The sequence below is a fragment of the Stegostoma tigrinum genome, chromosome 18 (assembly GCF_030684315.1).
Source record: "Stegostoma tigrinum isolate sSteTig4 chromosome 18, sSteTig4.hap1, whole genome shotgun sequence".
Lineage (NCBI taxonomy): Eukaryota > Metazoa > Chordata > Chondrichthyes > Orectolobiformes > Stegostomatidae > Stegostoma > Stegostoma tigrinum.
Window position 1 is genome coordinate 50,484,762 of NC_081371.1, and position 16,885 is coordinate 50,501,646.

A 16,885-nucleotide genomic window follows, 5' to 3' on the forward strand; every position below is an offset into this window, starting at 1 on the left:
GTTTGGCATTATGTTCAACATGGACTAAAGGACAGAAGAGTTGTTTTGATGACACATGATTCTATGTAATACATTTCATTATTACAGAAAAGGTTATATTTTTATCACAATATTTGGGTGGCAGGGGAAAGGGCACTTGAGTATCTCATTGTACAGCTGGATATTTCAGTTAAAACTTTACTCCCTATGTATCCAAGAAGTTCTGTCACTTTTTTTGGCGGGGCGGGGGTGAAGAAAAAAGGTCGTGATCTTCAGCTTTTAGTATCCCATTTTGGCCAGTTACAAGCGATATTTATATATTACTACCAGCTGAGTGTCACTTTTGGAGCCAACAATTAAATGTTTAAACAATCAACTAAAATGTCAAATTTCCTTGCATCAGGTGTTTTAATTTAATGCTTACCAAAATGTGTGCATGTGGGGAGTATATTGAACTGAAATGGCAACCTTTGGGCTAATGATCCAGGATATTGCTGTTGTAGCAATTTCTAAAATGTAAAGTCTGCCCCATGATGGGTTTTTAACATGTATAGAGTTCAAGAAATATGAATTCAATCAAGAAGAACACTTCAAAATTAGATTATAAAGATAATGTTTGTACAAATTTATAAAAAGTTGCATGCCTTCTGTTTTTGAGCACTCTGCAATTTGTATTCAAACGTTTAGTGCAATTTGAGTTATTTGACAAATCCCATTTTACAAATTGCTTGTCTGCTGAGTCTACCTACGTTGTATAGTCTAGCTCTCTGAAATTCCCTAAACTTTACACTTTCTTTCTACAGTTGACCAAACCTTTGGGCACCCACCCTTATCTACAATTGGCATCAAATCTCTGCAACAGTTTGACACACTTTTACTACATTAAACATGAGGTCTGGCAGCTTGAGTTGCTCAATGTCTTTAACAAAGTGAGTTAATAAATTAAACAGCCTTTCTTGACCTGTCGTATGTCCAAACCGAATAGCTATTATATCACTCATTACTGTTGTCTAGTAGAAACTAAATTGTGTTTCCTAATCTTCAGTGTTCATTTCTGATTGTACCAATTGGCACCCTGAGCAAAATTGGAACTTCCATTAATTGATTCCCAATAGTGTGGGGCTAAACAAATTAGAATTCTGAAATGTTTAATAAATGAATTTAAGATGTTCCATGACAGGTTGGACATCTTTCAGAATAAATCTGATTTTAATTCCTGATTAGTGTGTGTTCATTGTGTAGGCTTTCTGTACATGCTATAATTAACATAGGACTTGCATTCAATTCACAAACTTTTTTTTAGATTATACAAAGCAAATGTTTAGGTTAAGCTAGTACCAAGTTAGCTGCATTCAAATAGGCAGTCTTTCCAAATTCTAACTGTACAAAACCTTACACCTATTTGGCATCGGACTAAGTCTGTTCAAGAAGCAAGTTGAGAAGTCAAACTGTTCATAGTGAATAACCAACTCCAGCAGGAATATGGGTCTGCATGCTCAAATGTACCATTACAAATCAAAGTGGAATTTTTCATTGCAAAGATGGGAATGAGAACTTATTTTCTGTCTGCATATCCCTGGAACAGGGTGCAACTTAATCGTGGCCTTTAGCATTCTCAATCCTAGATAGAATTGAGAGCTTATTCATCTTGGCAAAGATTAAATTGCCCTTTTTTAAAAAAAAATACAGGAGTAAATTTAAGGGTGGTAGTGGTGTAACAGCAGTTTTTTTTAAATATTAGTCTACTGGAACTTGCAGCTGGGTTGTTGATAGTGAGATTTAACTGGGTGACTGCCCACTAAACCACAGACTTGTTTTTATCCATAGATGTGGGTGTAACTTGCAAAGTCCATGTGAACATGTCTTTGTAGCGGCAGAGTGGATGTCTAGGTGATTGTGACAAATTGCTGTTTCTCAATGTAGAAGTGGTGTTTTGAGGGCCATATACCTCTCCAGTGACCTTTTTTATTCCTGACTGGATGCTGAGGATAGGTATGAGTGTGATATCCATTTCTCTGCATTTGTTGCATACCCCAAGTTGTAAAGGGAGGCTAGAAAAACTCGGGTTATTTTCTCTGGAGCAGCAGAGGCTGAGGGGAGACTTGTTAGAAGTCTATAAAATCCTTTCCCAAAGTTGATGCATCCTTAAAATTTAGGAGACTTGTATTTAATGTGAGAGGGGAAAAGTTCAAAGAATAGGCAAGGTTTTTAGTGGTAGGTGCCTGGAACAGGTGGGATGTGAAGGCAGATACAGTAGGGGCATTTTAAGGGACTTTTGGATAAGCACGTGAATATGCAAGGAATGGAGGGATTATGGACCCAAGGACAGGCAGGAGGGATCAGTTTAATTTGGCATGTTCAGCACAACATTGTGAGCCAAAGGTCTGTTCTTGTGCTGTACAGTTCTTGATGGCAAGAACACATGTGTGCTGAGGTCACGATTTGATAAAACTCTGTTCTGTCAGGTTGCTGCTGTTCCACACTCTGCAAAAGCTGCAGTTTTCACATCCAAGCATGTTTTAATGTCAACATTAATGACATTGCTGGAGCTTGTGGAGCCTGGCAACCTCTAGTGTCATATTACTGTGCTGCCATTTATCAATATTGTGCAGGATGGTATCAATGGCATTTGACTTCCTGAACAAAAGCAAACTCCTAAAACTTGGGGTCTGTCCATTTGTTGCTTAGAGTATTCCTTGGTATGGAATGTCAGAACTGGAGAAATCCAGCAGTGTACCTTTTTGACCACACTCCTCCAAATGCAACACCGGTCTGAATTTGAGACAAGAACAAATTGCTGGACAAACTCCACACAGCCAGCAGTATCTGGAGAGAAATGTTAACGTTTTGAGTTTGGTGCCTCCTCCTCAAGTCTGTAGTTGTAGTACTTGATTTTTAAATGTAAATATTGTTTTGAATGTAATTTAGATATCAAATGGGAAGAAACACTTAGTTTTCCTATTGTTTGTTTGGTTCAGTTGTGATACTTGAAGGTATTGTGTATAAAATAATGGCCTCAACATTTTAAATGCAGTCAGCACTGGGTTAGGCAACAGAGCATGCAAAGTTGATCAAGGTATTATGATAGTAGATCACAATCTCTTGTCTGATTATGACCCTCTTTTTGCCTTGTTACCTTCTCTGGTGTAGTTAGCTATGGGCAAAGACCAGCTATACCACCTCACATAAATGAATGTAAAAATGAGCCAATTAGCATACCTCAGCAAAGTTGATACAGCAAAAAAGAACAATATTCAAATTTGTATTGCTGAATGTATTATATTGTGAATTACATTTCTTCAAATACCCACCTTGTTCCCTAGTCCTGTACAGCTGCTTTTTCCCTTCAATCAATTTTTTTTCATCTTGGTTTTTTTTGTCCTTTGTTCAGCCTCTTCCCACTTAAAGTAGCAAAAGAATCTCAAATACTGGTTTCACAACTTCATTTCCTGGCCTCAGCTTCTGCCTCCTTTTTAACCATGAATATGCAGCTCCTAGACACTAGTCTCTGCAGGATGGTCTGAAAACTCACTACCACTTGTAAAAGGCCTGAGGAGTTCAATTGCATGTGTTCATCCTGCTGAACTCTAACTTTAACAGTTTCTCCTTCAACTTTGACTTGGAGAAAAGGAAAAGTTAGATGCGGCTATGGGTACCTGTGTGGTCCCATTTCTACTATCTTTGTGGGATATGTGGAACATCCCCTGGTTCCAATCCCAGAGTGGTAGTGAGACACCTGCAATTCTTTCTTTGCTCCATGAAATGATGTCATTGCTGCTTCCTGCAAGAGTTGAGAAACTCTTTATTTAAATTACTGTATTGCTTCTGATCTGAAATCCTTTCCTCATCTTCACCTGGGCCTTCTGACCTTTTTTAATTTTCCACTTCTAACAAAGGTGTCCATCAATATCCACTAGAAACCTGCTTGACTGTCTACACTTCTTTACCCTCTGCTTCCTGCAAGGACTCCATTCACCCAGTTTCTCTTCACAGTGGTTCTGCTAACCATGTTCTCACTTTTCCTCACCTCCTCAGGATTTCCTCAACTCTACATACTCACGGTTGACAGAGCCTTCAATTGTCAGTGTTTCCCACATTTCTGTTCTCTTGCCATTTTCCCATCTCCAGTGCAGCTTCCAGGTGAAGGGTATTACATGTATTACTTTTGTCTGTTTTTACTGTGTTCACTGCTTTACTGTGTTCACTGCTTATGTGGTTACCCTTTTCCTCTGCTATTACAAGCATTGACTAGGTGATCACATGGGAACATCTGTGATATCCATAAACAACTGGAAGCTTTGATTCATTCTTCCTTCAGGAAGGCAAGGGCCTAGTGCTATTATCAGTGGGCTGATAAGCCAGAGACCCAAATAACATTGAGGATGCAGGTGAGTTGGGGTGGGGGGGGAGAATTGAAATGGCACTCATTCCTATGTTACAGTGAAAAGAATATGAAGTCCTTCCCTATGCTGTAATTCACATCAATGATTAATGAATAAATGAAAAAGGTTAACTTAGCTTAAAAAATCCTAATCGTTTCTAGAATATTGGTTGTTTTACCCCAATCTGGGTGGAAGCCACTTTCATCTTTAAGCTCCTGTGCAGGCCTGGACTACTAAAACTCTGCTTTGTTATTGGTTTGATGGAATGATACAATAACAAAGGCAGGTGAGATGCTGTGGTAAAGGTAACTCCTGCAAAAGTGGCATTAGGAATGTAGTCTAGCACAGGACTGTGTTTTTGAAGCTGTGTTAATAGCATTCCAAATCTCAGGACAACTCCTCAGTTTAGTGATGATGAATAAGGTTGGTGGGTGGAAGGAAGATGGTGATTTTGACCAACTAAGAAAGATGTACCTGCAAGCAAAATGCTAGTTGGCTTAATGCTTGCTTTTAGATCACTGTTTATATAAGGTGCTTCTTCCAGGTGCATAGTCAAACACAAAGTTCCCTTCTTTCATCTACTTCAAACCGTTATGGAGGGAATGCTGAACAGAGATAATGGGAATTAGAGATAATGGGAACTAGAGATAATGGGAACTGCAGATGCTGGAGAATCCAAGACAATAAAATGTGATGCTGGATGAACACAGCAGGCCAAGCAGCATCTCAGGAGCACAAAAGCTGATGTTTCGGGCCTAGACCCTTCATCAGAGAGGGGGATGGGGTGAGGGTTCTGGAATAAATAGGGAGAGAAGGGGAGGTGGACTGAAGATGGAGAGAAAAGAAGACAGGTGCAGAGGAGAGTATAGGTGGGGACTAGGTCAGTCCAAGGAAGATGGACAGGTCAAGGAGGTGGGATAAGGTTAGTAGGTAGGAGAGGGGAGTGGGAGGAAGGGATGGGTGAGAGGAAGACCAAGTTAGGGAAGCAGAGATGACAGGTTGGACTGGTTTTGGGATGCAGTGGGTGGAGGGGGAAGAGCTGGGCTGGTTGTGTGGTGCAGTGGGGGGGGGGGGGGAAGGGGATGAACTGGGCTGGTTTAGGGATGTGGTGGGGAAAGGGGAGATTTTGAAGCTGGTGAAGCCTATGTTGATACCATTAGGCCGCAGGGTTCCCAAGCGGAATATGAGTTGCTGTTCCTGCAACCTTCGGGTGGCATTGCAGGAGGCCCATGATGGACGTGCCATCTAAAGAATGGGAGGGGGAGTGGAAATGGTTTGCGACTGGGAGGTGCAGTTATTTGTTGTGAACCGAGCAGAGTTGTTCTGCAAAGTGGTTTCCCGAGCCTCTGCTTGGTTTCCCCAACGTAGAGGAAGCCACACCGCGTACAGTGGATGCAGTATACCGCATTAAGCAGAGATTTACCTGCACATCTGCCAATGTGGAATGTCATCTTGGGGCCTGGGATAGGGGTATGGGGACAAGTGTAGCATTTCCTGTAGTTGCAGGGGAAGATGCCAGGTGTGGTGGGGTTGGAGGGCAATGTGGAGTGAACAAGGGAGTCAGGGAGAGAGTGGTCTCTCCAGAAAGCAGACAGGGGTTGATGGAAAAATGTCTTGGGTGGTGGGGTTGGAATGGGAATTACAGATGCTGGAGAATCCAAGATAAAGTGTGGGGCTGGATGAACACAGCAGGCCAAGCAGCATCTTTAGGAGCACAAGTTTTACACAAAACAACCTTTCTTCTGATGAAGGGTCTAGGCTAGCAATGTCAGCTTTTGTGCTGCTTGGTCTGCAATGTTTATGTCTTAAACATTTAGACGTAGGAAACCTCAAGTTGCCACAAGGGAGACTAGGGCTTTGTACGCCAGGATGAGGTTTTTGTTTCCTTTTCAATGCTTTTTCGGTTACACGTTTGCACGGTCTTTCTTCTTTCCCCCCCCCCCCCCCCCCCCCTTGCCCCCAGAACCTTGTTTCTCCTTTCAAACGGCTGAGACCTGGAAAAACTAATGGGCGATAGGCAATCCCACCATTCCTTGCGCTGATGAAAGTGCTCTATATAAACCATTCGAGTCGGGAGATTGAACGCAGGTCGTTCACCGTAACTTCCAAGATCAACCGAAACTGGTTTAATAATATAAACAAACAGAGCAGCATGGCACCATGCACTGTTCCTGTCCAGCTAGCTCAACGTTTTCAGCAGCTGCAGTTTAACTGTTAAATTCTCACCTGTCTTTTACTTAGCCCTTCAAATGCGGTTGTTTGTCGATATCACGTGTATAAAATTACGAAGTTATGTCTGCTTCGGAGGAAATGTATTTCTCGGTGGCATTAGGTTGCCGGGCCGGAGACTTAAATACAATCTGCCATAGAGTGGCGAAAGCGCGCAAGCGTAGACCCCGACTGAGTAGCAACGTTTCCAAAAATTCAAAATTGGCCGCCGGAGCGCGCGCGCTGACGCTCTATGGACGGGACAAGGCGGTGCAATGCGGCGCGTGCGCAGATCTTGGAGAGTTCTGGGAATCGCTTGCGCCAGTGTTTGGAACCAGAAGCGAGGTGTTTGGCGCGGGAAATGCGCATGCGCCTCTGGCGATTTAGCCTGAAGGCGGTTTTCATGTCCAACGGTGGAGTGCCGCCGTGAGGCTAGGCGGTTCGGTTGTTCCTTGATGTCGTGTGTTGTGGGATGGTGGACAGAGATCCGGAAATCCTTTGTTAACGTTTCGCCGGATCACCACGTTTGTACGTCATGGCCTCCGCTCTGGTAAGGAAAGGAGTGGAGGGTGAGCGGTCGACGGGAACAGGCCCGGAGGAGGCTATTGGGCCACTTTCGCCTCGTCTGTCTCCGGGACAAGAGTAGGCCATTCAGCCCCTCGAGTTTGCTTTTCAATTCAGTGAGATTATGGCTGATCTTTGCCCTGACTCCATATTCCGTAATACATTTGCTTAACAAAAATATATCTATCTCAGATTTTAAATTAACAACTGCCCTAGATTCCAAACCTCTACGACCCTTTGTGTATAAAAGTGCTTACTAACATGTTTGCTGAACGGTTTGGCTTTAATTTTTAGATTATGGCCCCCACTTCTTGAGCCTTCAATCAATGAAAATCGTTTATATTTATTACCTTCCCTTTTCCTCAGTCCTCGAAGTAGGTATCCACTTAGCCCCACTTCAATCCCATTGCTGTTTCCCTGCCACTTTACAACTTTTCCAGCATTTGGCCTTTCATTGAATCTGCTTCCACTAACACTTTAAGCAGTTTGATTACAGATCATCACAAAAAAATTTCTCTTCTTTTGTCAATTATCATGAGAAGCCTGTCTTCTGTATGAGTGAATTAATGAGTATTGAAATACCACTACTGTTAATAAAACTGAAAACCAAACTCAATAATTTGGCATGCCCCAAAATTCTCCAAGGTGCAGTCACTGTTGTAGCAAAAAGGGAAGCCGCTTCATTGACAGAAAGGACTTGCAAACAGTAATATGATTACAACCAAGTAGCTGGTTTCTTTTTAACTTGACTAAGGAATAAGTATTATTTGGGACACCGGGACTAACTCCTCAACCTTTCTACGAAATAGTTCCATGGGATTTCTTACACCCACTTAAGAGTAAACGAACCCTTGGTTTAACATCTTATCTGAAAGACTCAAGCTCAGACCATGCACCACTTCTAATGCTGCATTTGAACCTCAGCCTAGATTCTCTTAAAGTCTTGTCTTTAGATTTTAAACTTCTGCCTCAATGTGCTTATTACCCACTGAGTCATACTGACACTTTGGGGGTGGCTATTGCTCTAAGTACTGATCGTATTACATTGGTACAAAAAGACCAGCTGGTTAAGAACAAAGAAATTACAGCACAAGAACAGGCCCTCCAAGCTTGCGCCAATCAAGATCCTCTGTCTAAGCCTATCATCTATTTTCTGAGGGTCTGTACCCCTTTGCTCCCTGTCCAGATACATCTTAAAAGACACTAACGTGTCTGCGTCAACCACCTTCGCTGGCAACGCGTTCCAGGCACCCACCACCCTCTGTGTAAAGAGCTTTCCACGCATGTCTCCCTTAAACTTGCCTCCTCTCACTTTGAACTCATGACCTCTAGTAATTGAGTCCCCCACTCTGGGGAAAAAGCTTCTGGCCACCCACCTTGTCTATACCCCTCATGATTTTGTAGACCTTAACCAGGTCCCCCCTCAATCTCCGCCTTTCTAATGAAATTAATCCTAATCTACTCAACCTTTCGTCATAGTTAGCACCCTCCATACCAGGCAACATGCTGGTGAACCTCCTCTGCACCCTCTCCAAAGCATCCACATCCTTTTGGTAAGTGGCAACCAGAACTGTACACAGTACTCTAAATGTGGCTGAATCAAAGTCTTGTACAACTGTAACATGACCTGCCAACTCTTGTACTCAATACCCCGTCTGATGAAGGAAAGCCTGCCGTGTGCTGCCTTGACCACCCTATTGACCTGCGTTGCCACCTTCAGGGAACAATGGACCTGAACACCCAGACCTCTCTGAGCATCAATTTTCCCCAGGACTGTATAGTTCGCTCTTGAATTAGATCTTCCAAAATGCATCACCTCGTATTTGCCCGGATTGAACTCTATCTGCCCAACTCTCCAATCTATCTATATTTTGCTGTAATCTCTGACAGTCCCCTTCACTACTTGCTACTCCACTAATCTTAGTGTCATCTGCAAACTTGCTGATCAGGCCACCTACACCTTCCTCCAAATCATTTACGTATATCACAAACAACAGTGGTCCCAGCACAGATCCCCATGGAACACCACTAGTCACAGGCCTCCAATTTAAGAAACCCCCTTCCACTACTACTGTCTGTCTTCTGTTGCCTAGCCAGTTTTTTATCCATCTAGCTCTCACACCCTGGATCCCGTGTGACTTCACTTTTTCCATCAGCCTGCCATGGGGAACCTTTCATCATACTGCCCCATATTTCACTTGCTGGAGCATTGTGATTAATGACGTAAGTTAATCCCATTTGTATTAGTTTGGATTTCAATAATACTTAACCATTTCTCTGCATCTAACCTCCAGCTAAACAATTGAAAACAATCTGAAAAATCTGATTTTACACAAAAAATTTATGGAGTGGATCTAAATTGAGATATTGACTATACAAAGGTGAAATGTTATTGCGTTAGAAGGACTATATGCAACAATAGGCTTATAATTTAGTTCATAGTCTGTGGGTAAAATATTTTTTCACTAATGGCATATTATTGAAATCAAACAGTTTGGTAGTGTAAACAGAGTGAAAGTGTGACATGTCCTGGTCTTTGGTGGCGAATAATGCCTAGTGGAAATTGCATGTTTAATCTAGAGATCAATTAATGCTCAGCACATTCAATCACACATTATATAGATGAGTTTTCATTCAGTTTCTGAAGTGGACCTTGACCAGTAAGTGGATTCGTATTGGCTTTTTAAACTTATTCTTTCACGGGAATTGGATATCACTTAATAAACCCAGTATTTGTTGCCCATCCCCAACTACCTTTGAACTGAGTGGCTTGCTAGGCCATTTCAGTGTGCATTTAAGAGTCAACCAAGCTGTTGTCACATATAAGCCAAACTAAGTACAAAGATAAAAGAAATCAATGGACCAGATGGGTTTTCATGATAATTGTTGATATCTGTCATGGTCACCAATGCAGGGATGAGCTTTCAGTTCTTAAATGAGCTTAAATGTCATATGAAGTCACTTTTTTTTTCTCCAACTTCTATCATCCCCTCAAGCAGTTTTATGTTTTCTGCACTCAGTCTAAAGCCTTCATATCACCAACCTTGAACGCTGTACCATTGAGACTCAATCCACTGTTTTGTCAAAATTTATCATAAACTCCTCATTTTTGTTTCTGTGCCTTTGTTTATAAATCCCAGGATCCAGTACGCTTTTTAACCATTTTCTCAACATTCTCTGCTTTCAGAGACTTGTACTCATACCTCCTAGTTGTCCCTGTTACAGTTGTCCATTTAGAATTTTATCATTTATTTTATAGTGGTTTTACTCATTCTTCCTGCTAAAATGTATCTGTCCTCTATATTTGTGAGCCACAATCCGAGCCATGCCACAAACTTCCTTGTATCCTATTGTTTGCTGGTGTATGTTACCTGATTGAACTGACACAACATCTGAGCTAGACTGAGATGCCCTTCATAGAAATCTTATTGCAAAATATAAAAACTTTTGGTCTGTCCCTTTTGATACCATTTAAAACTAACTAAATTTCATTCACTCCTTTTTTCAACTTTCTTTCAACCTTCCATTTCAGAAATCACAGCTATATATCTTTTTAAGAATGAAATAAATTATAAAATGTGTTACTGTACAATTCTTATAGACAAAGATAATGTTATCTGCCAGTTATTTTTGAAAACATAACTGGAGAATCATATTAGTCAATTGTACGTTTTGAGAGACAGTCCTTGTAAAAGTAAATGAACTGCGGATTTTGAGGACTCAAAATAAAATGTGCAGGAAAACTCAGCAGGTCTGGCAGTGTCTACAAGAGTAAAACAGAGATAGCATTTACTTGACTCGAAACTGTTTTACTGTCCGCAGATGCTGCAGACCTGCTGAGTTTCTCCAGTACTTTGTTTTTGTGTAGTATCCCCATGTTCTGTTTTCCTTTTTATGTCTATTTAAAATGTTGGCCATAGTTTAGTGGTTGTCAACCCTGAGATAATCACCATGTCTGTTGTAGTAAATGGAAAAATGTTAACTTTATCGTTAGAATGAGAATTCTACAAAAAGTGTAATCAAAAGCTTGCAGCACCATCTACTGGTTAACACAAAGAATTGTAGAAAAATATTTGCAATTCCTAGGTTGCCAGAAGCTGATCCACATTTTGCTTTAGTATAAATTGAAAACTAAAGATGTTGAAATGTGGAAATTCCCCTTTTATTTGTATTTTAATCAACATTTTCCTGTGCACCACAGTTTTAAAAGTTTAATATTAAGTTTGTGTTTTCCATGAACTGCATACAAAAATATTTGAATAAACTTTATAAATGTCAGTTGTGTGGTCAATGTTGTCTTTGTCCATTAATTTTTCTCTTTGCTAAACATGCAAGTTATCATAAAGCTTTCAAATGCAATATAGACACACACCTTTGTGAAGTCACTCAAAACCAGCAGTTGGTTTTTTGGAATATTAGGCATTATTCTTGTCTAGTTTTAAGTTGGCTTAATGCAGCATATACTCTAACATATTGTGAAAATTATACAAATGTCTTCAATTTGGGATTACTCAATTTCTTCAACGTTTTGTTCAGGAACACTAATTTTGAGTGGCTTTGGAATTACAGCTGGAGTAATAGAGTATAATTTTCTATTGGTTGAATTGAGTCTTATTAAGCATAATAAGTAACAAAGATGAATTTTCCCAATATTTGAACTGGAATCACAATTTATGGAAAGATCATAAGTCTTAAAAGGCTAGTTTTCAACGAAAACAACAAGTTTTAACTTGGTATATTTGGCAACCAATAGTGGAGTAAAGTAAGGTATTAAACCTTTTTTACTATCCTAGGAGGATCCAAACTTAGAACACAACTTTAAAGGTCATAAAGATGTGGTCACCAGTGTTGATTTTAACCCAAACAACAAGCAGCTAGGTAAGTGGTGAATATTTTGCACTGTATTGCAAATTGTAAATACAGAAGTACTCTTCTGCCCATCAAACGTATACTGGCTTTTTTCCCTTAGCTTTAAGTTGTAGTCCACTCCACTTCCACTTGCCCAGGCATCCTAATATCCTTAAGTTTAAGCTTCTTGGAACATTTTACTATGTTAAAAGCATCATATACATGCAAGTTGTTGTAAAGCATAGAGATAACCTGTAAATGCCATCGGAAATTAATCTCTTAAATTTCTGTAGTCATGTAATTCACATTTCAAAAGCACTCTGTGGGGAAACTCCTGTGTCCACACCTTTGCTGTATTTGGCGTCAGACCTAGGTTTATATCAATTGCTTGCCAGTTTGCAATTGCTGAGCATATGAATTGATCTTTCGTTGTTTAATTGAGATAATTGAATGTTACTCATTGAATTGAGCCAGTTTAAGTGAGAGTTAAATATTTCAAATATTTAAGTAGGAATCATAAAATCAACAGTGGCAGACTATAAAAGAACAGGTTGAGAGGTGATGTGATTGCTGATTTTGTGATTCCAAACGGACTAATTAATGTTGGCCAAGACAAGCTATTTCACCTCATCCAGAACGAAATGACACTCTTTCATTCAAATGCAAGTTAGATAACATTTGCTCCCAAAATAACATATTGTTATTTATTGCATCTCAAACACTTATTCTCTGTATAAGTGTTTGAGATGTGATGATTGTGGCAACTGTAGGCTTGTGCAGTGACAGTGTACCTACCCCTGAGCCACATTGCTCAGGTTCAAGTCCCACCTGCTCCAGAGGTGTGTAATAACATCTCTGAACCGGGTTGATTAGAAAATATCTAGCAAGCAGGAGAAGAACGAGAGACTGGACCAGAAATATTGCATCGCTCGGAGTTTTCTTTATGCCATATTTGTGCTACTTGCATTCTAATTGGACATCAATTCGCTGTAATTAGTCATCGAATACAATTTGTCATGTGATTTCAAGATAGCAAAAGGTGAACCAGCTAGACACAAAAGTTGAATGTATCGGAGAAACTCAACAGATCTGGTAGTATCTGTGGAGAGAGAAGCAGAGTTAACACTTTAATATGACTATTCTGCAGAACTGGGTTAAATGAAGTTAAGTATAAGACTTACGACAAAGTTCTGTCTCTTGCAAATATTGTCCCCTCTGCACCCAGGTTTCAGCCTCCAATCCCCAGAATTGAGTTTAACACTAAAACAAAAACAAAATTACAGATGCTGGAAATCATTAACAAAATTGGAAGTTGCTAAAAAAAAACTCAGCAGGTCAGGCAGCATCTGTGAAGAAAAAATTCAGAGTTAACATTTCGGGTCCGGTGACCCTCGGAACTGAGGAAGTTCCAGAGACCGGTCACTGGACCCGAGACATTAACTCTGCTCTTTTTTTCTTCACAGATGCTGCCAGACTTGGTAAGCTTTTCCAGCAATTTCTGTTTTTGTTCCTGATTTGCAGCATTTGCAGTTCTTTTGGTTTTTATTTTGTAAAAAATAGGTGACCTAACTTGTCAATTTTGTTGAGTTTTTCCAGCCATTACCAATTTTGTCCCAGAATGGAGTTTCCCCCACTTCCCCAGTGCAGCAGTAGCTCTTGGTAACAACCATTGACTTTCATTGCAGTGAGACCCAGGACTGACTGTGCCCCCTCCTTGACTGAATTCAAAGCACATCCCTGACTGATGACTGACCAGAACCCTGTCTGACCATAAATCCCTTGACTTCATTGGACTTCATGACTGACTACGGCTCACTCCCAGATGTACTGGTGCATACCCCTGATTGACCTCACGTGGATGTCTGAACAAGTCCTTAGACTGATATTGGATAATGTCCTTGATTTGCTGTACAGGGACCACTTGACTGTGAACAGTTCTCTTTGTTGTTACACAGGACTACTCCTCTTAGACTTTGACACATGGTAATTTGATGCAGACGCTGTGTTGGCCAAGTTTGCTTCTGGTACATGCTACAGTGTGAGCTTGACACAGTACACTGTCATACTGAAGTATGCCTCTCTACTTGACTAATGACTCTGATAACCATGACAAGCTGCCTGGCTTAAAAAAAGGAAATGCTGCAAGACAAAATAATCTAGAAATATAGTGAACCTTCTAAGGTTTGGCTGAGGGGCTAAGTTTAAAAAAGCAGGGTAAGAATGGGATGTCACGGGCATTAAGAGTGATTCAAAATGAATGATCACTAAGATAGCAAGTGAAGAGTGCCAGAATGCTTCCTGGTGAAATCCAAGAGGTTAATGCCTGTCCTGCATGTAAATTGTACTGGCAGCATAATTACAATGAAAGGTGCTGGTTCTCTTCAAACTGCAGCATTGTGGTTCAGAACAATACTGTATGTAGATTGGAGATGTGTCATTAGTGATGCAGTGACTTTGTTACAAGCTGGGTACCAACACCCATGATTGGGAAATGACCGCTGCATACCCAGAAAGTCTGCCCTGAGACCTTGGTGTCTGGTGTTCAAGATGGAAGCCTGGAGGAGCAAATGGCAAGCTGGAGTTGTCAGGTGACTGCTTTGAATTTCTACTTGGGTATCGTCATCATCTATTTTCTATCTAGTGGGTGAGTAATAGGAAAATGCATTTAAATGAGGTGCAGTTAGATCATAATGAGATAGTAATGCATGCAAATAGGCTCACTAATGGGAATTTTGTCTCACCATTTAACACTTGGATTGAAAATTGGATTTTTGGTTCTTGACGCAAGAAGCTCTTTGCCGGCCACCTTTTGTGAATTTTCCAGTTTGCTCGCCAATGATCATATCTTTCAGGGTCTGAGAAGATTCTGTCCAGAGTCACAATTGCAAGAACCACAATAATGTTTCTTCCAACATTAAGCTGGCGAAATAATTTAAATTGAGAGTTGAGGATGGTGGAATACCGAAGAAGATTCATTAGCTTCAAAATAACTATTTCTTTGTCTCAGCAGTAGCTGCCAGACTTGCTGTGTTTTGCCAGTGTTTTCTATCATCTGAAAATGGTGACGACACCTTCAACGTTAAACAGAGGAGATAATGAGATTACAGCTGGGTATTATGCACACAAATGTGAAAACCATATCTTTGCTTTCAAATAATACTACTGGGGGTAGATGGTGCGATGAATTGAAACTTGACTTACCCAATCAACCATGCAGTGGGGGGAGGAGATGAGCTGGGCTGGTTGTGTGATGTGAAAGCTTCAAAATCTCCCCTTCCCTCACTGCATCACAAAACCAGCCCAGCTCGACCCCTCTCCCCACTGCATCCCAAAACCAGCCCAGCCTGTCTCCGCTTCCCTAACCTGTTCTTCCTCTCACCCATCCCTTCCTCCCACCTCAAGCCTCACCTCCATTTCCTACCTACTAGCCTCACCCCACCTCCTTGACCTGTCCGTCTTCCCTGGACTGACCTATCCCCTCCCTACCTCCCCACCTACACTCTCCTCTTCACCTACCTTCTTTTCTGTCCATCTTCGGTCCGCCTCCCCCTCTCTCCCTATTTATTCCAGAACCCTCACCCCATCCCCCTGTGTGATGAAGGGCCTAGACCCGAAACGTCAGCTTTTGTGCTCCTGAGATGCTGCTTGGCCTGCTGTGTTCATCCAGCTTCACACTTTATTATCTTGGATTCTCCAGCACCTGCAGTTCCCATTATCTCTGGGACTTGATTTATTTAGATTATCTGGGCAGCATGAATGGGTTACACTGAAAGGTCTGTTTCCATGCTGAACATCTCTTGACTCCTTTCAATTGTAATTGTAATTGTAATACCCTCGTGAAAATGTTTTTGTTTTTTTGTGGGATATAGGTATCACTAATAAGATCAGCATTTAGCCCATCTTAATTGTCCTTGAACTGAGTTGCTTACTCAGCTGCTTCAGAGCAAATTTAACAGCCAACCAAACTGTTATAGGTCTGAATGTTAGACCAGGTAAGTGCAGCATATTCCCATCCCTACAGAGCATTAGTTTTCTTCTTTTTAAGCTATCCATGATAGTTGTTATCACCATCTTTTGCTGGAACTAACTTTGTTTCAGGTTTACTAATAACTGCCCTGATGCGGTTTAATACCATTGATAAATTTCATTTTCAGCAGCTAATAATCCTGCTGCACTGCAAAACTGATGATGGAGCGAGGCTTGAGGAATGTCAGCCCAACTTTACGGCTGAGTGATAGATTCAGGGGTATTATTTGAGTAATTCCTATCTTCTCATCCATAGTATGAGCGAATAGATGTATGTCAAATGTACATTTTAATCTCTGGTGTACTGTTAACTAATTTTCATCATTAATCAAATTCATGAAGTAATTTATTTTTAAACATTAATGTTAAAAGCTATATAAATCTTACACTGTCTTGTGAAGTACTGTGTTAAGTTATGCTCATTAATTTGCGCTTTCTATGTTCATTGCACCTCATACTAGTTAGTCATTTTCAATTCTTGTCTTTATTTCAAACTTTCAGTGAAAGTTCAATTTTTTAAAATCACTTATGGTATCACTGGCTGGACCAGCATTTTTTGCCTATCCCTGGTTCACATTGAGAAGGTACTGGTGAGCTGACTTCTTGAAATGCTGCAATATATTTGGTGGCAATGTATTGACAATGTCGTTAGGGCGGGAGTTCCCTGACTTTGACCCAGCAAATTGAAGAAACTGCGATTTATTTCAATTTAAGGAGCTTTGGTGAATTTCTGCAGTCCATCTTGTGGATGGCATATGAAAACAGAAGTGGCTGCAGAAACTCAGCAGGTCTGGTAGCATCTGTGAGGAGAAAACAGAGTTAACATTTTGAGGCCAGTACCCTTTTTCCAGAATGAATGTCAAGAGCTGGTGGTTGGA

At 40.8% G+C, this 16,885-nt stretch overlaps 1 protein-coding gene and 1 long non-coding RNA gene across 5 annotated transcripts in view; one reads left to right on the forward strand and one right to left on the reverse strand.

The window, feature by feature from the left end:
* The first annotated feature begins 6,848 nt into the window (after positions 1 to 6,848).
* Positions 6,849 to 16,885, forward strand: part of LOC125461049 (POC1 centriolar protein homolog A) — a 94,938-nt gene continuing 84,901 nt past the window's right edge. For 2 of the 4 annotated variants that reach the window (XM_048549369.2, XM_048549370.2), the window contains exons 1-2: positions 6,849 to 7,119; positions 11,927 to 12,011. In XM_048549369.2, coding sequence (XP_048405326.1) covers positions 7,105 to 7,119; positions 11,927 to 12,011 — 100 coding nt within the window. In that variant the 5' untranslated portion in view covers positions 6,849 to 7,104. Of the gene's footprint in view, positions 7,120 to 9,246; positions 9,357 to 11,926; positions 12,012 to 16,885 lie in introns of those variants that run through there. The other 2 variants (XM_048549368.2, XM_048549371.2) reach the window with 2 other exon arrangements.
* The window catches only part of LOC132210715 (uncharacterized), a 45,028-nt gene continuing 39,439 nt past the window's right edge, over positions 11,297 to 16,885 (reverse strand). The window contains exons 2-3 of the long non-coding RNA XR_009446897.1: positions 14,723 to 15,052; positions 11,297 to 13,080 (exon numbers count right to left, since the gene is read on the reverse strand). This is a non-coding gene — a long non-coding RNA (uncharacterized LOC132210715). The remainder of the gene's footprint in view (positions 13,081 to 14,722; positions 15,053 to 16,885) is intronic.